At 49.5% G+C, this 15,383-nt stretch overlaps 2 protein-coding genes and 4 non-coding genes across 6 annotated transcripts; 4 read left to right on the top strand and 2 right to left on the bottom strand.

Moving 5' to 3' along the window:
- Window positions 1-114: 114 nt before the first annotated feature.
- On the top strand, window positions 115-3,336 carry LOC100876104 (Corepressor of Pangolin). Its single transcript, XM_012293939.2, has 2 exons — window positions 115-1,680; window positions 2,385-3,336. Exons 1-2 carry the CDS (start codon window positions 1,053-1,055, stop codon window positions 3,257-3,259), a joined length of 1,503 nt encoding a protein of 500 aa, XP_012149329.2. The 5' UTR covers window positions 115-1,052; the 3' UTR covers window positions 3,260-3,336.
- A 2,811-nt stretch (window positions 3,337-6,147) lies between these two features.
- LOC100876629 (uncharacterized) lies at window positions 6,148-10,638 on the top strand. The gene is made up of 2 exons (XM_003706871.3): window positions 6,148-8,617; window positions 9,173-10,638. Exons 1-2 carry the CDS (start codon window positions 8,201-8,203, stop codon window positions 9,605-9,607), a joined length of 852 nt encoding a protein of 283 aa, XP_003706919.1. The 5' UTR covers window positions 6,148-8,200; the 3' UTR covers window positions 9,608-10,638.
- On the top strand, window positions 10,243-10,324 carry TRNAS-GCU (transfer RNA serine (anticodon GCU)). The gene has a single exon. It is a non-coding gene; the product is annotated as a tRNA-Ser (tRNA).
- A 316-nt stretch (window positions 10,639-10,954) lies between the features above and the next one.
- Window positions 10,955-11,026, bottom strand: TRNAD-GUC (transfer RNA aspartic acid (anticodon GUC)). The gene has a single exon. It is a non-coding gene; the product is annotated as a tRNA-Asp (tRNA).
- Window positions 11,027-11,992: 966 nt separating this feature from the next.
- TRNAK-CUU (transfer RNA lysine (anticodon CUU)) lies at window positions 11,993-12,065 on the top strand. The gene has a single exon. It is a non-coding gene; the product is annotated as a tRNA-Lys (tRNA).
- A 662-nt stretch (window positions 12,066-12,727) lies between these two features.
- TRNAN-GUU (transfer RNA asparagine (anticodon GUU)) lies at window positions 12,728-12,801 on the bottom strand. The gene has a single exon. It is a non-coding gene; the product is annotated as a tRNA-Asn (tRNA).
- Between the last annotated feature and the right edge of the window lie 2,582 nt (window positions 12,802-15,383).

Here is a 15,383-nt window from a genome sequence, read left to right as displayed (position 1 = left end):
GCATGGCTCCTCGGGAAGCCGAGTCGAACCGAATCGAGTCGGACGAAGCCGAACCGCGCCGAGAAAAGCCGAATCGAGAGCGCAGGACGCTAGGTCAGTGGCAGATGTACGCTTCGAAACGAGCAACTGTCAAACTACCTTGCGGTTCAGGATCGATCGAAGAACGAACCAACCACGAAACGATAGTCAAATTATACGTACATCGTGATCGGCGAATAATCAGAATCGTTTCGACTTCTGAGATTCATGACAGTTAACGTTGAAATGGATACGCCGATAAGTAAATGATGAGAGTAACGATCGAGATGTCGTATGTCGAAGAATTAAAAAGGCATTCGTAGATATGTTTGAACGAAGTAGGAGGCGACGTTGTGTGTTACGAAAGGGAAAAGGTTAATTGGGAAAATGGTGCGGGAAATTGGATAGGTGGATTTCGAAGAGGTGAATTCGCGAGTGGCAAACGGGTAGGGTAGAAACGGTCGATCTCGATCACGAGAGTTCGAAATAAAAACAGATATCGTAATCGTATCCGTAACGGTAACCGCGTTTTACTGGCCGCGATCGAAATTTAAAGACGAATTCCGCAGAGAACGAGAGTCGGGGGAAAGAAGCGGAAAAAGAGTAAAGGTCAGGGTGAAAAGGGGTAACCGGAGGATTTCGCGTGCGCCGCCGACTCGCGAGAGAAGTCGAGCAGAGCTCGCAAGCGGTGACGAGCGGCGACGAGCGTGACGAGCGGCGGCGCGCGAAGCGACGCCGAGTCGAGCCGAGCGGAACCGAGCGGAGCCGAGCGCAAGCTCGAGCGAGGCCGAAGCCGAAGCTGAAATCGTGGGCAAAAGCGAAGGAAGGCTCCGACTTGGGTCGAGCGAGGTAGCGCTGGTTTGCGAGCGGGTAGACGGCCAGGCGGATCGGCGTGTCACGAGCGAGTAGAGCCGAAACCGTGCGCGCGCGTCTAATAATCGACTGCCGTTTCTTTGATCGAGCGACGTATCGGGCTCGTTTTTCCAAGCGAGTGCGCGTCTTCCCGGCTGGACGCGCGCGTGTACCGGCCGTGTATGGACGGCGGCACGCGTGCACGAGTCGAGGAGGAAAAAGCCCTGGATTCGTCTCGCCTGCGATCCTCTGCTCGGCTCGGATTCGCGAGCTCCTCCTCGGCTGGCAGCTCTCGTATCGCCAGGCGCAAGAGGAAGAAGAGCAGACGACAGCCGCGGCGAAACAGTAACGTCGACGACGAGGACGAGCTCGTCGTCGTCGGTGGCGGCGGCGGCGGCGGCGGCGGCGGCGTCGGCGGTGGCAACGGCAGCGGCGTAGGCTCTTCCACTAGCGGCGGGACTCTGGACACGATCCTCGCTGGCAAAGAAGAACAGCAGCAGCCAAGAAATCGGCTTTCGCACACCAACGAATCTCAACGAAACTTAACCAGAGGAGGAAGCAGCTCGCGCGCGGCTGCCTCCTCCCTTAGCTCCGGCATCACGCTTCTCAATCGTAGAACCGCCAACAAGCGATCGTCCAGGAGATGCAACGCGACCGCCCGTAGGAACGCGATGACGATGGATCTCCAGAGACTGATCACAGAGGTGCACGCTAGACCCGCGATCTGGGACCAGAAGAACGTCAACTATCACAATCGCGACGTCATCCTGAAGATGTGGCGAGAGATCGCGAGGGCTTGCGAGGTCTCCAGTGAGTATACGCCTCGCTCTCTTCTTTCCGCCTCTTCGTTCGCGCCTGCGTCGCTCTCCTCTCCACTGCTCTCCGCTCCCTTTCACCTCCGCTACTACCCCTTCTACGTTTTCTTTCCCTCCCTCTACCGCTTTTTTAATCGCTTCTACCATCCCCCTTCCCCCTCCATCTATCGTTACATCTTTCTCGCCCACACTCTTCTTCCATCCGTGACAGGTACGCGCGCGGTCTCTCGTTCGTCGATCGATCGTGTACGAGTACCGATCGAGATACTACCACGGACTCGAGTAACCGTCGATTTTCCTGCAAATATACGATCGCTGGGTCTTCTCGTTCGTCGCGCACGTTCGGAGACCATTTCCCAGGAACGTAGCGATTCGTCGCGTCGTTACCGTGGTTCTTCGAATCGGTTGCGCGTCGCGAGCAACGATTGATCTTCGCGAGGAGGATTCCAACTGGAACGTCGATAGCGCGCGGCTGGTTCGTACGATGTTCCGTGCGAGGTCGCGGCGCGTCCGATTCCGAACGATTAGGTGGCCGGAAACGTCGCGCGACGCTGAAAATCCCGATGCGCGAATTCGTTGTTCGACGGATTTTTCCTTCGCTGCGAATTCCGCGATCGTCGAACGAAACGAAACGTTACTCGCGCGAATTCTCACCGGTCTCCCGAGGCAAAAGCTAATGATCGCATTGTTCGTTTCCAGCGGACATCGCGAAATCGAAATGGAAGCACTTACGGGACAATTTTCGCAACGAATTGAAGAAAACTTATCGAGGAAAATGCGACGGTGGCGCCAACGAGCACGACTCCAAGTGGGTTTGGTTCAAAAGCCTGTTCTTCCTGCGAGATCAAATGAACTCCAGGGTGATCGGTTGTACCATTCCTCAGAATTGTTCGGCGGCTCTTCGCTCGTCGCCCGTAGGGACACAGATTGAACCGCAGATCGACATTCTGGAAGGTCACGAGGAAACTCAATTCGACGATCTGGACGGCGATTCTTGTCAGTCTTTGCTTTCGAACGACGATGCTTTGCATCAAGTTATGCCTCCGCCGAAATTGAGCAAAATCGGTAGGAAGAGAACGCTGTTGGACGCGATGGACAACGATTACTCCGAGGTCGATCGGAAAAGATTCGAGTCGTTGCAGAAGAGGTTAAGCGCGTCTCAAGAGGAAGAAGACGATACTTATCACTTTCTGATGAGCGTTCGGAATCCCCTCAAGAGTTTACCGCTCGATAGACAAATGTTCGTTAGGTTAAAAATTCAGGAGCTCGTTTACAACGAAATCAATTGTCAGAACCAACAGAATCGAACGTACGAAAGCTCGCAGGACGTTAAACCTCCGAGAACGGCGAACGCTGGTGGAGTCATGGGAACCGGTGTCGGTTCCGGCACCAACGAATCTCTCAACGGCGCCGCTAGAGGTGGTGCTGGAGGTGGTGACGCTGGTGACGATGGTGGGGGCGGAGGTGAAAGCGCAACAGGGGTAGAACAGGGTGCCGGCAACGCGTCAAACCCTACATCGTTACTTCAGAATTGCACGACAGAGGGCTCCAACGACGTTGCCTTCTTCGGTTAATTTAATTTACCTCCTTTTTAAGATGTAAGAATTGTAATTTTATGAATAGAAAATAAACAATCGTATTTTTTCAATAACCGCCCGCTCTTTGCTCTATTCCCCTTCGTATCCATTTTTCGAGAACAGTTCTCTTTTCTCGGCCGCTTACACCGCTTCCTCCCATTTCTCGTTCCGACCAAACGGTGAATCGAATACGCGGACGAATCGCGGTATCGTTACGTAGATCGATTCGTATAATTTAGACACTCGCACGAAATTATCGCGAAACGCATCGTTGTTTCTTAACGAAGATTCCGGCCTTGTTGGGAAAGCATCGATAACGATCGAGCGAGAACGCTGCGCATAAATAAAAGCGGAAACGCTTTCGTCAACGAATCGTTCGCGAACCATCGAGACGACTTTGAAATCGTTCTCTTACCGTTCTTCTAGCAACAAAAAACGCTGATCTCTTCGTTTCACGAGGATACGTCACCGATGAAATGCATCCTGCGTGCATCGCTTCAAACACAATACCTGCTCTCTGACGGAGCCTATTGTGTTTTCCTACGCGACTGCGACGTTCGCGTCGCTATAATCTTTCGAGAAGCTCTCGAATACGCGATACATCTCATAGACTCGTCGGGATAGTTCGCGATACATAAAAAAAACCAGCGTAATCGTGTTTTCGTTTTGTACGAGAGTTACTTCCCAGTCAATCTAATTAGATAATAGGATACGTCGAGAAAGATAATTTAGATACCGATACGCAGTTTCGAATACATCGATCGATCGTGCTCCCTGTTACGTTCGTTCGAAATTCGCAACGCGCGTTGGTAATTCGATAGAATCGAACGAAGAAAATTGATCGATCGTGCGTCGAAAGGGAGCCGCAATTCTATCTACCGCGTCACAGACAGAGATCGGTTGCAACGAACGTCCTGGTGTATCTGTCAGGATGCACATTCGATCGACATCCTAGCAACGATGCATGGAATATATCAACCTTCCATAGAAAGGTATTGTGCATAGCTACGTGTACGTTCCATGCCAAGATAAAGTCGTCTGAATCGAGTTTGTACCAGTTTCTCGATTGTTCACCGTTCGCCGCTACGTCGCGGTTATTGGACATCGGGGATCGTTTCGAATTTAATTAAATCAGGTTATTAGGTATGCCGCTAGTCGTCGAATCTCTACGCGGTTTAACCTTCTCGTCGATATTCTGCTACTCGAGTCGCTACTCCCTCTCTCGTTTAACTTTCGACGGCTCCGAACCCTTTATCGGGAAAAAATGAACGAGCTCGTCGTTCGACTCGAGCTTTTAAGTAGACTTACCTTCCCTGATCGAAAAATACATATTTAGGAAAAAGTTGGCCGAGACGCGAGACCCTCGGAAAGAATCGATCGGGAGAGATATCAGCGACGAGATCGCGAACTTTTGTTCCATAACGAAGAACGGGCAACAGGTAATTCCCTTCGCCGTTGAGAGGCGTTTCGCGCGACGAGTTTCCATACTGGCCGACCGAAAGGGAACGGATAGGAATTAGAGGAGCGCCGATCGTTCTTCGAGGGACTTTCGGTTACTTAACCTACCTCGAACCTCGTATCTTCTTTTCACCGGCACTCGCGGTACTTCTATTCCATGAGAATTCGCGAAATAACGAGGTAACTTCTCGTTCGGATAGAAATGCCGCGTCGTCTAGACGGGATGCGCTGTATTTGCACGGTATATTGCACCAGTTGAATAGCTTATTCGAAAGTCTGCCTCGCAGTCTGCTCGACCACTCGGTTTTTCCATACAAAGAGGATTAGCATCGTCCTCTTTGTCTTTCGCCGTTTCTCTTCTTTTATCCTTCGTTCTTTTTTCTGCCCTCCGTTTATCGATCCATTCCCTTTTTCCTGTTTCTACCTTCTCGTCCTTTTCTTCGCCACCGAACGAACCGAGTCTTCTCAACGCTTTTCCGACTTGCCGCGGACATACGAAATATCCCGCTTCTGCACGCATCGTCGTTACGCGATCGTCGTAAAGAAAACGTTTCGACGCGATCGTTGGCAACACGATTTCCTTTGATCGCGGAGAAAAATGCGATCGCTACCCGTTTTTCTTTGCGTCGACGTCTCTCTCCTTTCAGAGTTGCAACGAATATCGTTCACGTTCGATCGAAGGACACGAAGAACACGGATGCGCTCGATTTCTATTCTTTCTCGATCTGTACCTACCGTCTGAAAAAGTAGACGCACCGTTCGTAAGAAAAAAGCTGTCGCGTCGCGTATCCGATGAAACTGGTCTCGTAGCGTAACTCGACTCGCATTTCTTATTTTTCCTTCTGGTTCCTCGCGATTCGATTCGCGTATTTCCCGCGAACGAATCTTTCAACGACGATCGCTCGCAAGAAGCGCTAACGATCGTATAATCGATCCGATCGACGAAAGAACGCGTCGCGACGGAAGAAGGAACAGGGGACGCGAACCGAGCGGACTCGCGAAAGCGAACGGAAGCCTGGGGCAGTGGAACGAACGGAGAGAGGCGGCTTCAAACTTGGTGCCGGTGGCTCGTCAGTGAGACTTTAGCTAGTGTCGGAAGCGGTACATTCCAACGTGATTCGTGTTTGCGCGCCAATTTTCGAGTCGTTAATTCAACGTCCGAAACATCGAGGCGATTCGAAAGGTTACACTTACTCGTTTTCGACGAAACGTCGAGAAAGTGACTGTTCAAAGTTTCGAATTACGTTTCATCGAACGAGCGTAGCAATGTTCGCCTCGAGTTTATTATTCCGTTTGTAGGATCGGCGAACGAAGAGAAGCGAAATTTTCCGAGGATCTGGAAAAAAGGACCGCCTGTTGGATGACGCGAAGTAAGTGTTCGAACGCTACTACGATACGAACAGACTCTCGCGCCAGTCGTACCTAATTAACTCGACCGACCTTACGACAATGGCAACCGACGCATTCCGTTCGTTCGCCCGTTGGCTCGCTCGATCGATCGAGACAATTACACTCTCGACTCTCGAGACAATGCTTAATATCGCGAACGTTCGTACGTCACGCGAATACAACGCGCTCGAAAACAAATGGAATTTCGCGCGTTACTTTTCGCGATTCGCGAGCTCATTTCGAATTACTCTATCGGTCGTTGTTCGCGGAAGCTACGTTCATCGAGACGAATATCGAGGCAGAATATCGAGTTTCACTATAGCGATAACGCGAAACGCTCTTTCGACACCTTCGAAGCGTAGATAGCTACAGGTTTGTTGCAGCTCGCCACTTTCTACGCGTTCGTTCGCGAATCTCGATAGTCCCGCGTTAAATCGATCTTCTCGGGAGAGAAACGCGTTGGTAGCGGCGCCAGCGTTCTTCGACGGGACGCGACGCGGCGCCTACCCCGGCACCTACCTACCAGTTTCTATCTACCTACCTACCTACTTACATAGCTACCTACCAACGAATTCGCGTGGTTCTGCCGCGAATAAAAGTATGCCTAGATAACTACGATAGTCACGCTTTCAAACTAGAGACAGCGAGGACACATTTTCGTTGTACCGGTTGCGCGCTACGCGAAAACCAGACATCGAGGCGTTCGCGCGAATCGCGTATCTCGGCGGGAAAGCGTTTCGGCGCCGCGCTCGAAAGCGGTTACGTAAAACGACGAAAGGCAAAAAAGATTGGGAAAAATAGCTAGCTCGAAAGAGAGAACGAGCAACCCCGAGAATACAAGGCCGTCGCGAAGGATCGGCGCTGCGTCGCTCTCGAACGGCGGATTCGCCGGTTGTACCTTATATGGCGCGAAGGTTCGCGCAAATGCCCGCTATCGTCTTCCAATCTGGCAAAACCGGCCTTCGAGCACGCGATTGCCGCGGCCCGTTTCAACGTTTCGCAACCCCGCGACAAGCGTCACGCTTCCCGACGAGCTTTCCGCGATTCACCGACATCGGCGGTCAATGTCGCGAAAATGCGCCGTAAAGTTCGATCGTCAATTTCGCGATAAGCGAACGCGTTAAAGGTCGCCCGGTCACGAGGTTGCGACCAACCAACGATATACGATGAGCGCGCGCTTCCTCGCTCGAAACGTCGTTTAACCCGATCGCGCGATCCAAGAAGTCTGAAACGGCAACGTGGAACCGTTCACGAATCGTTCTGCTCGCTTTACGAGAGAAAGAGTCGACGAAAGGGTAAGACAGATAGCGATACGGACGACGGCGCGTTCGCTAAAGAACGCCGTGGCGAATTCGACGTCGGCGGGTCTTCGTTAAGAACGAAAAGATACGGAGCGGGGAACGCGGCGAGTCGAGGCGTGGCGATGCATAAACTGTCGCACTCGACGAACTCGCGAAACGTGTTTGCGCAGTCACGTTGGCAACAGCAGTGGGGAATTACTTCCATTGGACGATAGTCGCGTCGCGTCCAGTTGCGTCGGGTTGCGTCACGCCGCGTCGAGTTTGCGCAAACCGACTCGAACGCGATCAAACGCGAACAGTCTCGGCTCCAAAGAATCGGTCAAACGTTCGCGTTTCGAGATATTCCCGAACGAGGATCCCTCGAGTTTACGTATGCGCAAACATCGTACGACGATTCTCCGTTCATCGCGTATTCTTTCTTTCGAGCGAACAAATTCTGGACAAAAGCGTCGCGGGGCTCGTTGGCGCGTATCGAAAAGCGCGGGCGAGTTATCGCGAAGGTTCACGTGACCGTTGCGTCGCGTCGCGTCGCGTTGGTGCGATCATGGGTGCAGTCGAACGCAAACGATCCGGCAACAGCGTAGTTTGAGCAAACGCGTAGATACCGTGTCCGGCGATCGAGGATCGTCCGTTCGAGAAGCGGCTAAGAAGATCGGTCTGGATTCGGGGGACCGTTGGCTCCTCAGTCGATCGTCGAGAGCCGAGGCTGTTAGCGTTTCACGGTTCGCCGCGTCGACGACGGATCGAATAAATCTCCGAGCGGATCAGCACGAAGAATAAGGAGACAACGATGTCGTCGTCGGATTTGGTCGGCTACACGCACGATTTTTTAGCGGAATTCATTCAGCTGTACCGAAGCTATCCCTGCTTGTGGCAGGTCAGGTACAAAGGATACAAGGACAGGTTGCTCAGAAACCGCGCTTACGACGCGCTCGTGCAGAAATTGAGGGAAGTGAATCCGATCGCGAACAGAGAGACCGTCATACGAAAGATCAACACTCTTAGAACCGCGTTCAGAAGAGAGTACAAGAAGGTGCGAACCTCTCAAAAGATGGTTAAAAATCCTCGACAACGGTACAGGTCTTCGTTGTGGTACTACGATATCTTAAAATTCGTCGCGGAGCAGAACGAGGCGAGCCCGTTCGACGACGAGGACAGGGACCTCGCGAACGCTACGGCATCGATGGATCTCTGTCAAGAGGAGATGGTACGACCTCGTACGAACGTTTCTTTTTTTCTCTCCGGTCACCGAGACTGCGCGATACGTTTTTCTCGTTCGAACGACGTTCCTCGAAAGTCGCGCGATATCTGCCCTATCGACGATCGACGATTCTCGCGATTTCGAGCATCGTGTTCCAACTCGTTCTCGTCGAGATCGCTTCGACGGACGTTTTACCGGCGAAGCGTCTACGATGCGACGACGGTCGAGCCCTCCCTCTTCCGCCTTCTCCTATTCGTACCCTCCCTCTCTCTCTCCTCTTTCTCTTTCCACCCTCGCGTCAACGCTCTCTTTCTCTTCGCGGTCCTTTATCGATCCGAAAACTCGACGGCCGCCACACGCAGGAAATTACACGTAAATCGGAAACAAAGCTGGCAACGCTCGTTGCGAACCATCTCGCCAGGTGTATCTCGCGAACGCGCGAGATATCGTGCGACGTTCGTCGAATTCGATCTTTTCTGCCCGGAACGCGGCTAACAGAAATTTAACTTTCCCTTCTTTTTTCAATCGTTTGGATACAAGCGTCGAATTACGTTTTTCTAGTCCGTGCATACCGACGTAGACAAGATCGAGCCACCGTCGCCCGTACCGACCCCGGAAGCTAGCCCGGTCCCGACCTTCCAGCCCGTGATCTTGGAAACCGAGGGTTCGTACGCGAGAAGAATCTCCTGTTCCACGACGACCGAGCCCTTTCGAAGGAAATGTCAGCTGGAAACTTATCAAGACCGTCAAACGAGGGAATCGAATCGCGAACTTTCGCCGAAACCGTTCGCTAGCCGCGCGACGGACGATGATTTCGAAACGTTCGGTCGTTACGTGGCCAGCAAATTGAGAAAATCGATGCCTCGCCAGAGCATCATCGCCGAGAAGATAATCGCCGATGTTCTTTTACGAGCCAATCTTGGCACCTTGGAGGAAACCACTTGCCTCACGGAGAAAGTACCCTCTCGTTGCTTCTTGGTTATGGGCGATCGTTGATCCACGATTCGCACCGAATCGATGTCCAGAATTCGCGATCGAAGCCAAAAGCGACAATTTGTAACGCGACGATCGTCGATAAATCAGAAAACTACGTCGCGCCAGATTACGTGTCTTCCATCGTAATTACGAGAGCCTATTTCCGACGTACGAACGTTCGTACGCGAACACGTTCCGGTCGTGCGCATCTTCCTTTTTAACAGTTCCAAACTTTTGCCACAAAAGTTTTAGCGTAATCGCGATAAAACGTTATCGCGCGTAAGCGTGTTATCCACGGACAGAGTCAAGCGATAGCCGCTTTCGATTTCTTCGAAGTTTCTTTCGAACTAAAGAACCTTTACTCTCTCGTTTTTCCTTCGAATTCGCATCGAATGTCGTTTTCGATTCGTAACGCACGAAAGTTCGATCGTATTCGCGATTAAATTCCGGTAAAGATTTCTCGATTACGATTCGAGTGCTCGAAGTAAGAGGTTATTTTTCGACCGGAGGAAACCGCGTTACATAGCGCTTTTCTCTCTTTCGCCGATCGGGAAACGTTCTCGTCTACGAATTTCAATCGATGCGAACGACTACGATTTACCGAAAAAATTTCTGATACAATGTCACCTGTATATTAGAGGCGAAACTGACGCGAAGACGAGGTGGCCGAGTGGTTAAGGCGTTGGACTGCTAATCCAATGTGCTCTGCACGCGTGGGTTCGAATCCCATCCTCGTCGATAAACGACATTTTTTTGCTCGTATCGTTCGTCTCGCGATCGATCCGATCCGATATATTTAAGCGGCTTCTTTATTTTATTTCATATAATTGCATCGTCTGGAGGGAAAGCGTAGTTACCGAACTCGAGCGTTGCAAACGTTGCGAGTCACTGATAATCACGAATACTCCGGAGATACTTGCGACGTCCAAGACGGTTCGTTACGAATATACGAAATACGATGTTACACGTATATCATATTATGATGTATTAGATAATACGGTTGAGGCCGATGAGCTATAAATAAATAAATTGTACCATTTTTATTCAAATAATTATTCGTGTTACGAGATATGTATATGTGTAAAAATAATTGGAAAAATATACGGATCCATTTCTTCTACTATATTCGTACAGACTGGCACGAGAACCGTAAATATAATATAAGTCTCGGATTAAAATAAATCTACGTTCCTTTTTCCAAAGAAAAATTGGTTGAAACGAGTAGTGCTTTTATCTTTAAACGCATAAAGTTCCGCTAAAATACTTGATTTATTTATAAACCCGTAGTTAGGTAGGTAAATTGTCGAGTACGAGTAACTTCTCTTGAAAATAGAACTAGCCATAAAAAAAATAAAAAATTATAAAACACTCCCCGACGGGGAGTCGAACCCCGGTCTCCCGCGTGACAGGCGGGGATACTAACCGCTATACTATCGAGGATGAGGTGATGTGCTCTCCCAATTTAGCAAGTGATAAGGAATTAGTATCGTATTTTGTCCATATAAAAAATACACGCGTATTTAAAAGGAAAACGTAAAGAAATTTGATATTATATTAAGAGAGTAAAGAAGATTAATGTTAAAAAAATGCTTTTGTAAGGAAAAGTATAAAATAAAAAAGGGAGTAGGTGTAGGAAGCAAGACCCGCGTGAACCTTAAAGTCTGTGTATTTTACTTACCGACGCGTCTGGCCGTAGGTCGGCAGAAAAATGTTCGCCTCGGCAAAATTGGTATAAAAGGTTGAGGACAATCTTTTATTACGTGGCCTGCTCTTTTCAAAGTAACGGTTGAACCTTCGAGAAGTACCCTTCGCTTGGAGGAAGCATAGTATCGAAGTGCACGTTGTTCACCTCGATATTTTATTTACTTTAGGTTTGCCAACACTTTTCCCTCGTTCAGTAGTCAGATTTATTCTAATACCTGTACATATAATATTTTGGCGAGTGTACCGTAACCGTTCGTCACGAAAGTCATCGCCCAGATGTGGCCTGGAGGTAGGCGATATTCGAACGTGCAAGATTTATGACCAAAACTGTTGCGTTTGAAAAGACAAGGGTCAAACGCGCCGAAGGAGCTGTGTAGCATGAATTTCAAGAGGTCTCGAGCGTCGCGAGAATCGTTGCTTTAAGTTTCGAGCGGCTTCAACAGATGTGTCCATGAGGTTACGTTTCGTTTTAGATACCCTTTCGAAGGGAAAAAGTACACGCGAATTGTACGTTTCACTGGTAATAAACGTTAAAACCACAAATTATTACGTGACGATTTATTGTTTCGAAAGAAACTTGTTGCAAGCAGGTGACACGTGATCGCGAATATTTGTTTCGCATTCGTATCAATGAAAGTAATTTATCCGTTTCTCGGTCATAACCGTGCGTGTTGAACAAAATTGCGGCTGCGACGAACAACAGCCCGGCTAGCTCAGTCGGTAGAGCATGAGACTCTTAATCTCAGGGTCGTGGGTTCGAGCCCCACGTTGGGCGGTGAAATATATTTTTTTTATTTTTAAGTATTTTAAAACGTAAGCATTCTATCGGAGGCATCCGACAGAAAATTCTGCTCTACGCGTACCAAACGATGAGACTGGAACAGCCGTGAACAAATACGACTCACCTTTCGTCGATTCGCGTCACTGCACTCGCGACGCGTTTCAATCAAAATTCATTCACGATCCATCGGGCACTGTCGAATCGCTTCACCGCGTTATCAAAATTAGACACTTTATCCTTTTGATCGTTCGAGAGACGTGAAACGCGCAGAAAGTTTCGCTTCAAAACGGATTAAAATATTGACACGCGATGATTGTGCCGTTTAAAAGTTAATACATATTTGATACGATTACGCAACGCGTTGAACCGAGCGGTAAATACGGAAACACAAGACTCGAGATTAAATGATATAAACAATATTCTTTCTTCTAATTACCATCGATTATTCGAGAAACAATCGAAATTTCACCGTAATTCTTGCCAACCCTTCGACCAACAAAACCGATGCGTTATTGATTCTTAACGATTTTACGAACGTACGTAAAGACTTTGGACGACGAATACGTAAAAAGAGACGCGTTATCGTGCCATAAACGTTTACGAGAAATCGCTTTGCCTCGTTAGAGCGAAAGGGTTTGAAAAGACAAAAGAAAGCACGTCCCCGGGTGGGCTCGAACCACCAACCTTTCGGTTAACAGCCGAACGCGCTAGCCGATTGCGCCACGGAGACGGGATGCTCCCACATTTTTCCTACGTCTTGGATTAATTGTTGCGAAAGTTCGCGAAATGAACGCGATAGATAACGGCGAGTGAACCGCGAGTCAAGACTTGAACGATAATGGTCAAGAGCTGTTTCGTTATTTCTACGAATACGGTACCTGCTGGAATAACGCGTTCTCGTGTTTCTTCGAAAACGTTTTCGCAACGAAGACGATGCGCGTTGCACTCGGTCCGAAGCTAGAATGCCGCGTCACTGCCGAAAAATCTGTTCCGTTGAGAAAGGGTCCTACGAGCCGAACCTCGAAGGCGGTGACAGACGACATTCTCCAGATGCTACGGCCGTCGCGGTTGTTTTTCTTTCGCTCGTTAGCGCGTGGCGCATCGCACATTAGTTTCGAACGATTCGTTTATTCGAAATACCGATAGAATCGAAGGTATAATTAGAAGATTGTCGGCGTACTCGAGGAAGAAGCTTTGAAACCGACGTACCGAAAAGATTCGTAGCGATTAATTCGGCGGCACGCGAGAGTGGAAGTCGTAGGATCTTAACGGGCACTTGAGTCCGAAGCTCGCGTAAAATCGATTCGCGATCGCTGCGACGAATCGCGTCCCCGATGCTCGTTGAAACGCGTACGACCGTTTGCGCGGGAAACGAGAAGGCGCGTGCCGCTCGAAGGACGAGTACGAGCGAGCGGGAAAGAAAAACACGCGTCACTGAAGCAAAAGAAACGGAACGCTGGGAGCGTTCGAGCTCGTGGCTGAATTCGAGGGTGCCGATTGCGAAGAAGGGTGCTTCGCGGAACGTATTCCGGCAAAAGGAGCGCTCAACGGTATGCCAGCGCGTTTTCGTCAACGACCATCGGTTAACCCCTTTTGTTCCCCCGTCGAGCGTGGCCTTCGCGGACTCCTACAAATTCCCGAACGACAAATCTCACGATGAAAATTCGTCGTTAACGAAGATCATCGTTCCAAACAATATTCTTTTCGCGCAACTTGCCGCAAATTTATGCTTGTATTTCAACTTGATGGATAATTTTTATCGCTAAGGGAGCTGTTCGTCGAATATTTCTTTTTCCCCAATTACGGAAGCGGAGAGAACGATAACGTTCCTAATAAACGATTAATGTACGAGTGCGCCGCGAAATCGCGTACAGAGAACGGTATAGAGTGGTAGAAGTCGTAGAAGAGGAGAGCTCGAAAATCGTTCGTTTTCTTATTTTCAGCGGACTCGGTTAACCAGGCAAACGAATATCGCTGTTTCGGTGCGTTAACGAGCCACGAAGCGAAGCTTTTAACCATCGTGCACCGTTTGCGTCCAATGGGTGCATCGGCACGCGAATACCATAATGCACCCAACAGGCAACGCCTCGACGGTGCCGCTTTCCCCTGTCCTATGTTAAGGACTTCGCCCTTGCAGCGCACGACTCGCGAATACGCTCGAACCGGTCTTCGAATCGAGAAAAAAAGAAACGGAAGGACAGTCGATCGATCGTTAAATTCAGCAAATTTCTTTCGAGCGTGCGAAGGCAATACGACGACTACCAATTATCGCGTCCCTTGTATTTTCGATTCGACCCGAAGTTTTCGGAGAAAAACCGCGATCACGCGCGATTCCGGACATTCTTCGAAAAGAACTGGCTGAAAAGTCTTATCTTTGGTCGCGAGCGATTTCGTGGCACAAGTACACGGAGTGTCCCATTTAAATCTGCCAACCTCGACCGTTTCGTTGTTCGCGAAGATGAAACAAAATGCCCGGGGAAAAGTTAGCGAAGGGGAAAGTTATTAAAAAAAAGAGAAAACAAAAAAATGGGCCGGTTCATCGAAGAAAACGTAACCGTTAGCGAAACCTCTCGGGACGACTTTCGCCGTTGTGCCCTAATTTTTCCCTTTCGACGCGATAACTTCCTTCGTGGATGGTTGTTCCCTCTTTCGCGCGATTACGCGCGGTCTATCTCGATACGAGACGACGATGGCATCGAAATCGTGTTCCAACTCGCGAGTCGGTCGGATAAGCTCTTCCCGGAGAAAGGTTTCTGTTCTGACGCGCTTACTCGTGGGTGTGTCGCGCGACGCCTCGAACACCTACCACCATCGAGGATTTCCGGTTTTTACGCGTTTCTTCCTTTTCTTTCGCGTCGACTTCTTTCTTTTCTGCGTTCGACGCGATCCAACGGGCCAAGAAGTTTCATGGAAACAGCGACATCCGGCAAATTACGGGATAGACGACCATCGATTTCAACGTCGAACCGATAGACGCGATAATTAAAAGAACGAATCCGTTGGTACGGGCAACGGCCGGAAACTTTGAGGCATAACGAAATTACGAGTCGCGTTCGTTGATCGCGTTACTCTCGAGCTTAATTGAATAGCGAATGATCGACGACGTCCCCCCTGGAGCGCGCTCTCGGAACGCTCGTGGAAATGCCGCACATCGCGATGGAATAGCCAAAAATGCAAACTTCGAGGGACATTTTTTCCAATTTTCAGTCACAAGGTAGCGACGAGATTAACCAGCGAAATATAGAAAAAAAGCAGCTATTATTTGAAAGAAAATTTCCGAAAAAGATTATATCTGTTAAATCGTTAAACGAT

The sequence above is a fragment of the Megachile rotundata genome, chromosome 2 (assembly GCF_050947335.1).
Source record: "Megachile rotundata isolate GNS110a chromosome 2, iyMegRotu1, whole genome shotgun sequence".
NCBI classification, from domain to species: Eukaryota; Metazoa; Arthropoda; class Insecta; order Hymenoptera; family Megachilidae; genus Megachile; species Megachile rotundata.
The sequence above is the reverse complement of the archived record's forward strand: the minus strand, read 5'-3'. Positions and strand labels throughout refer to the sequence as shown.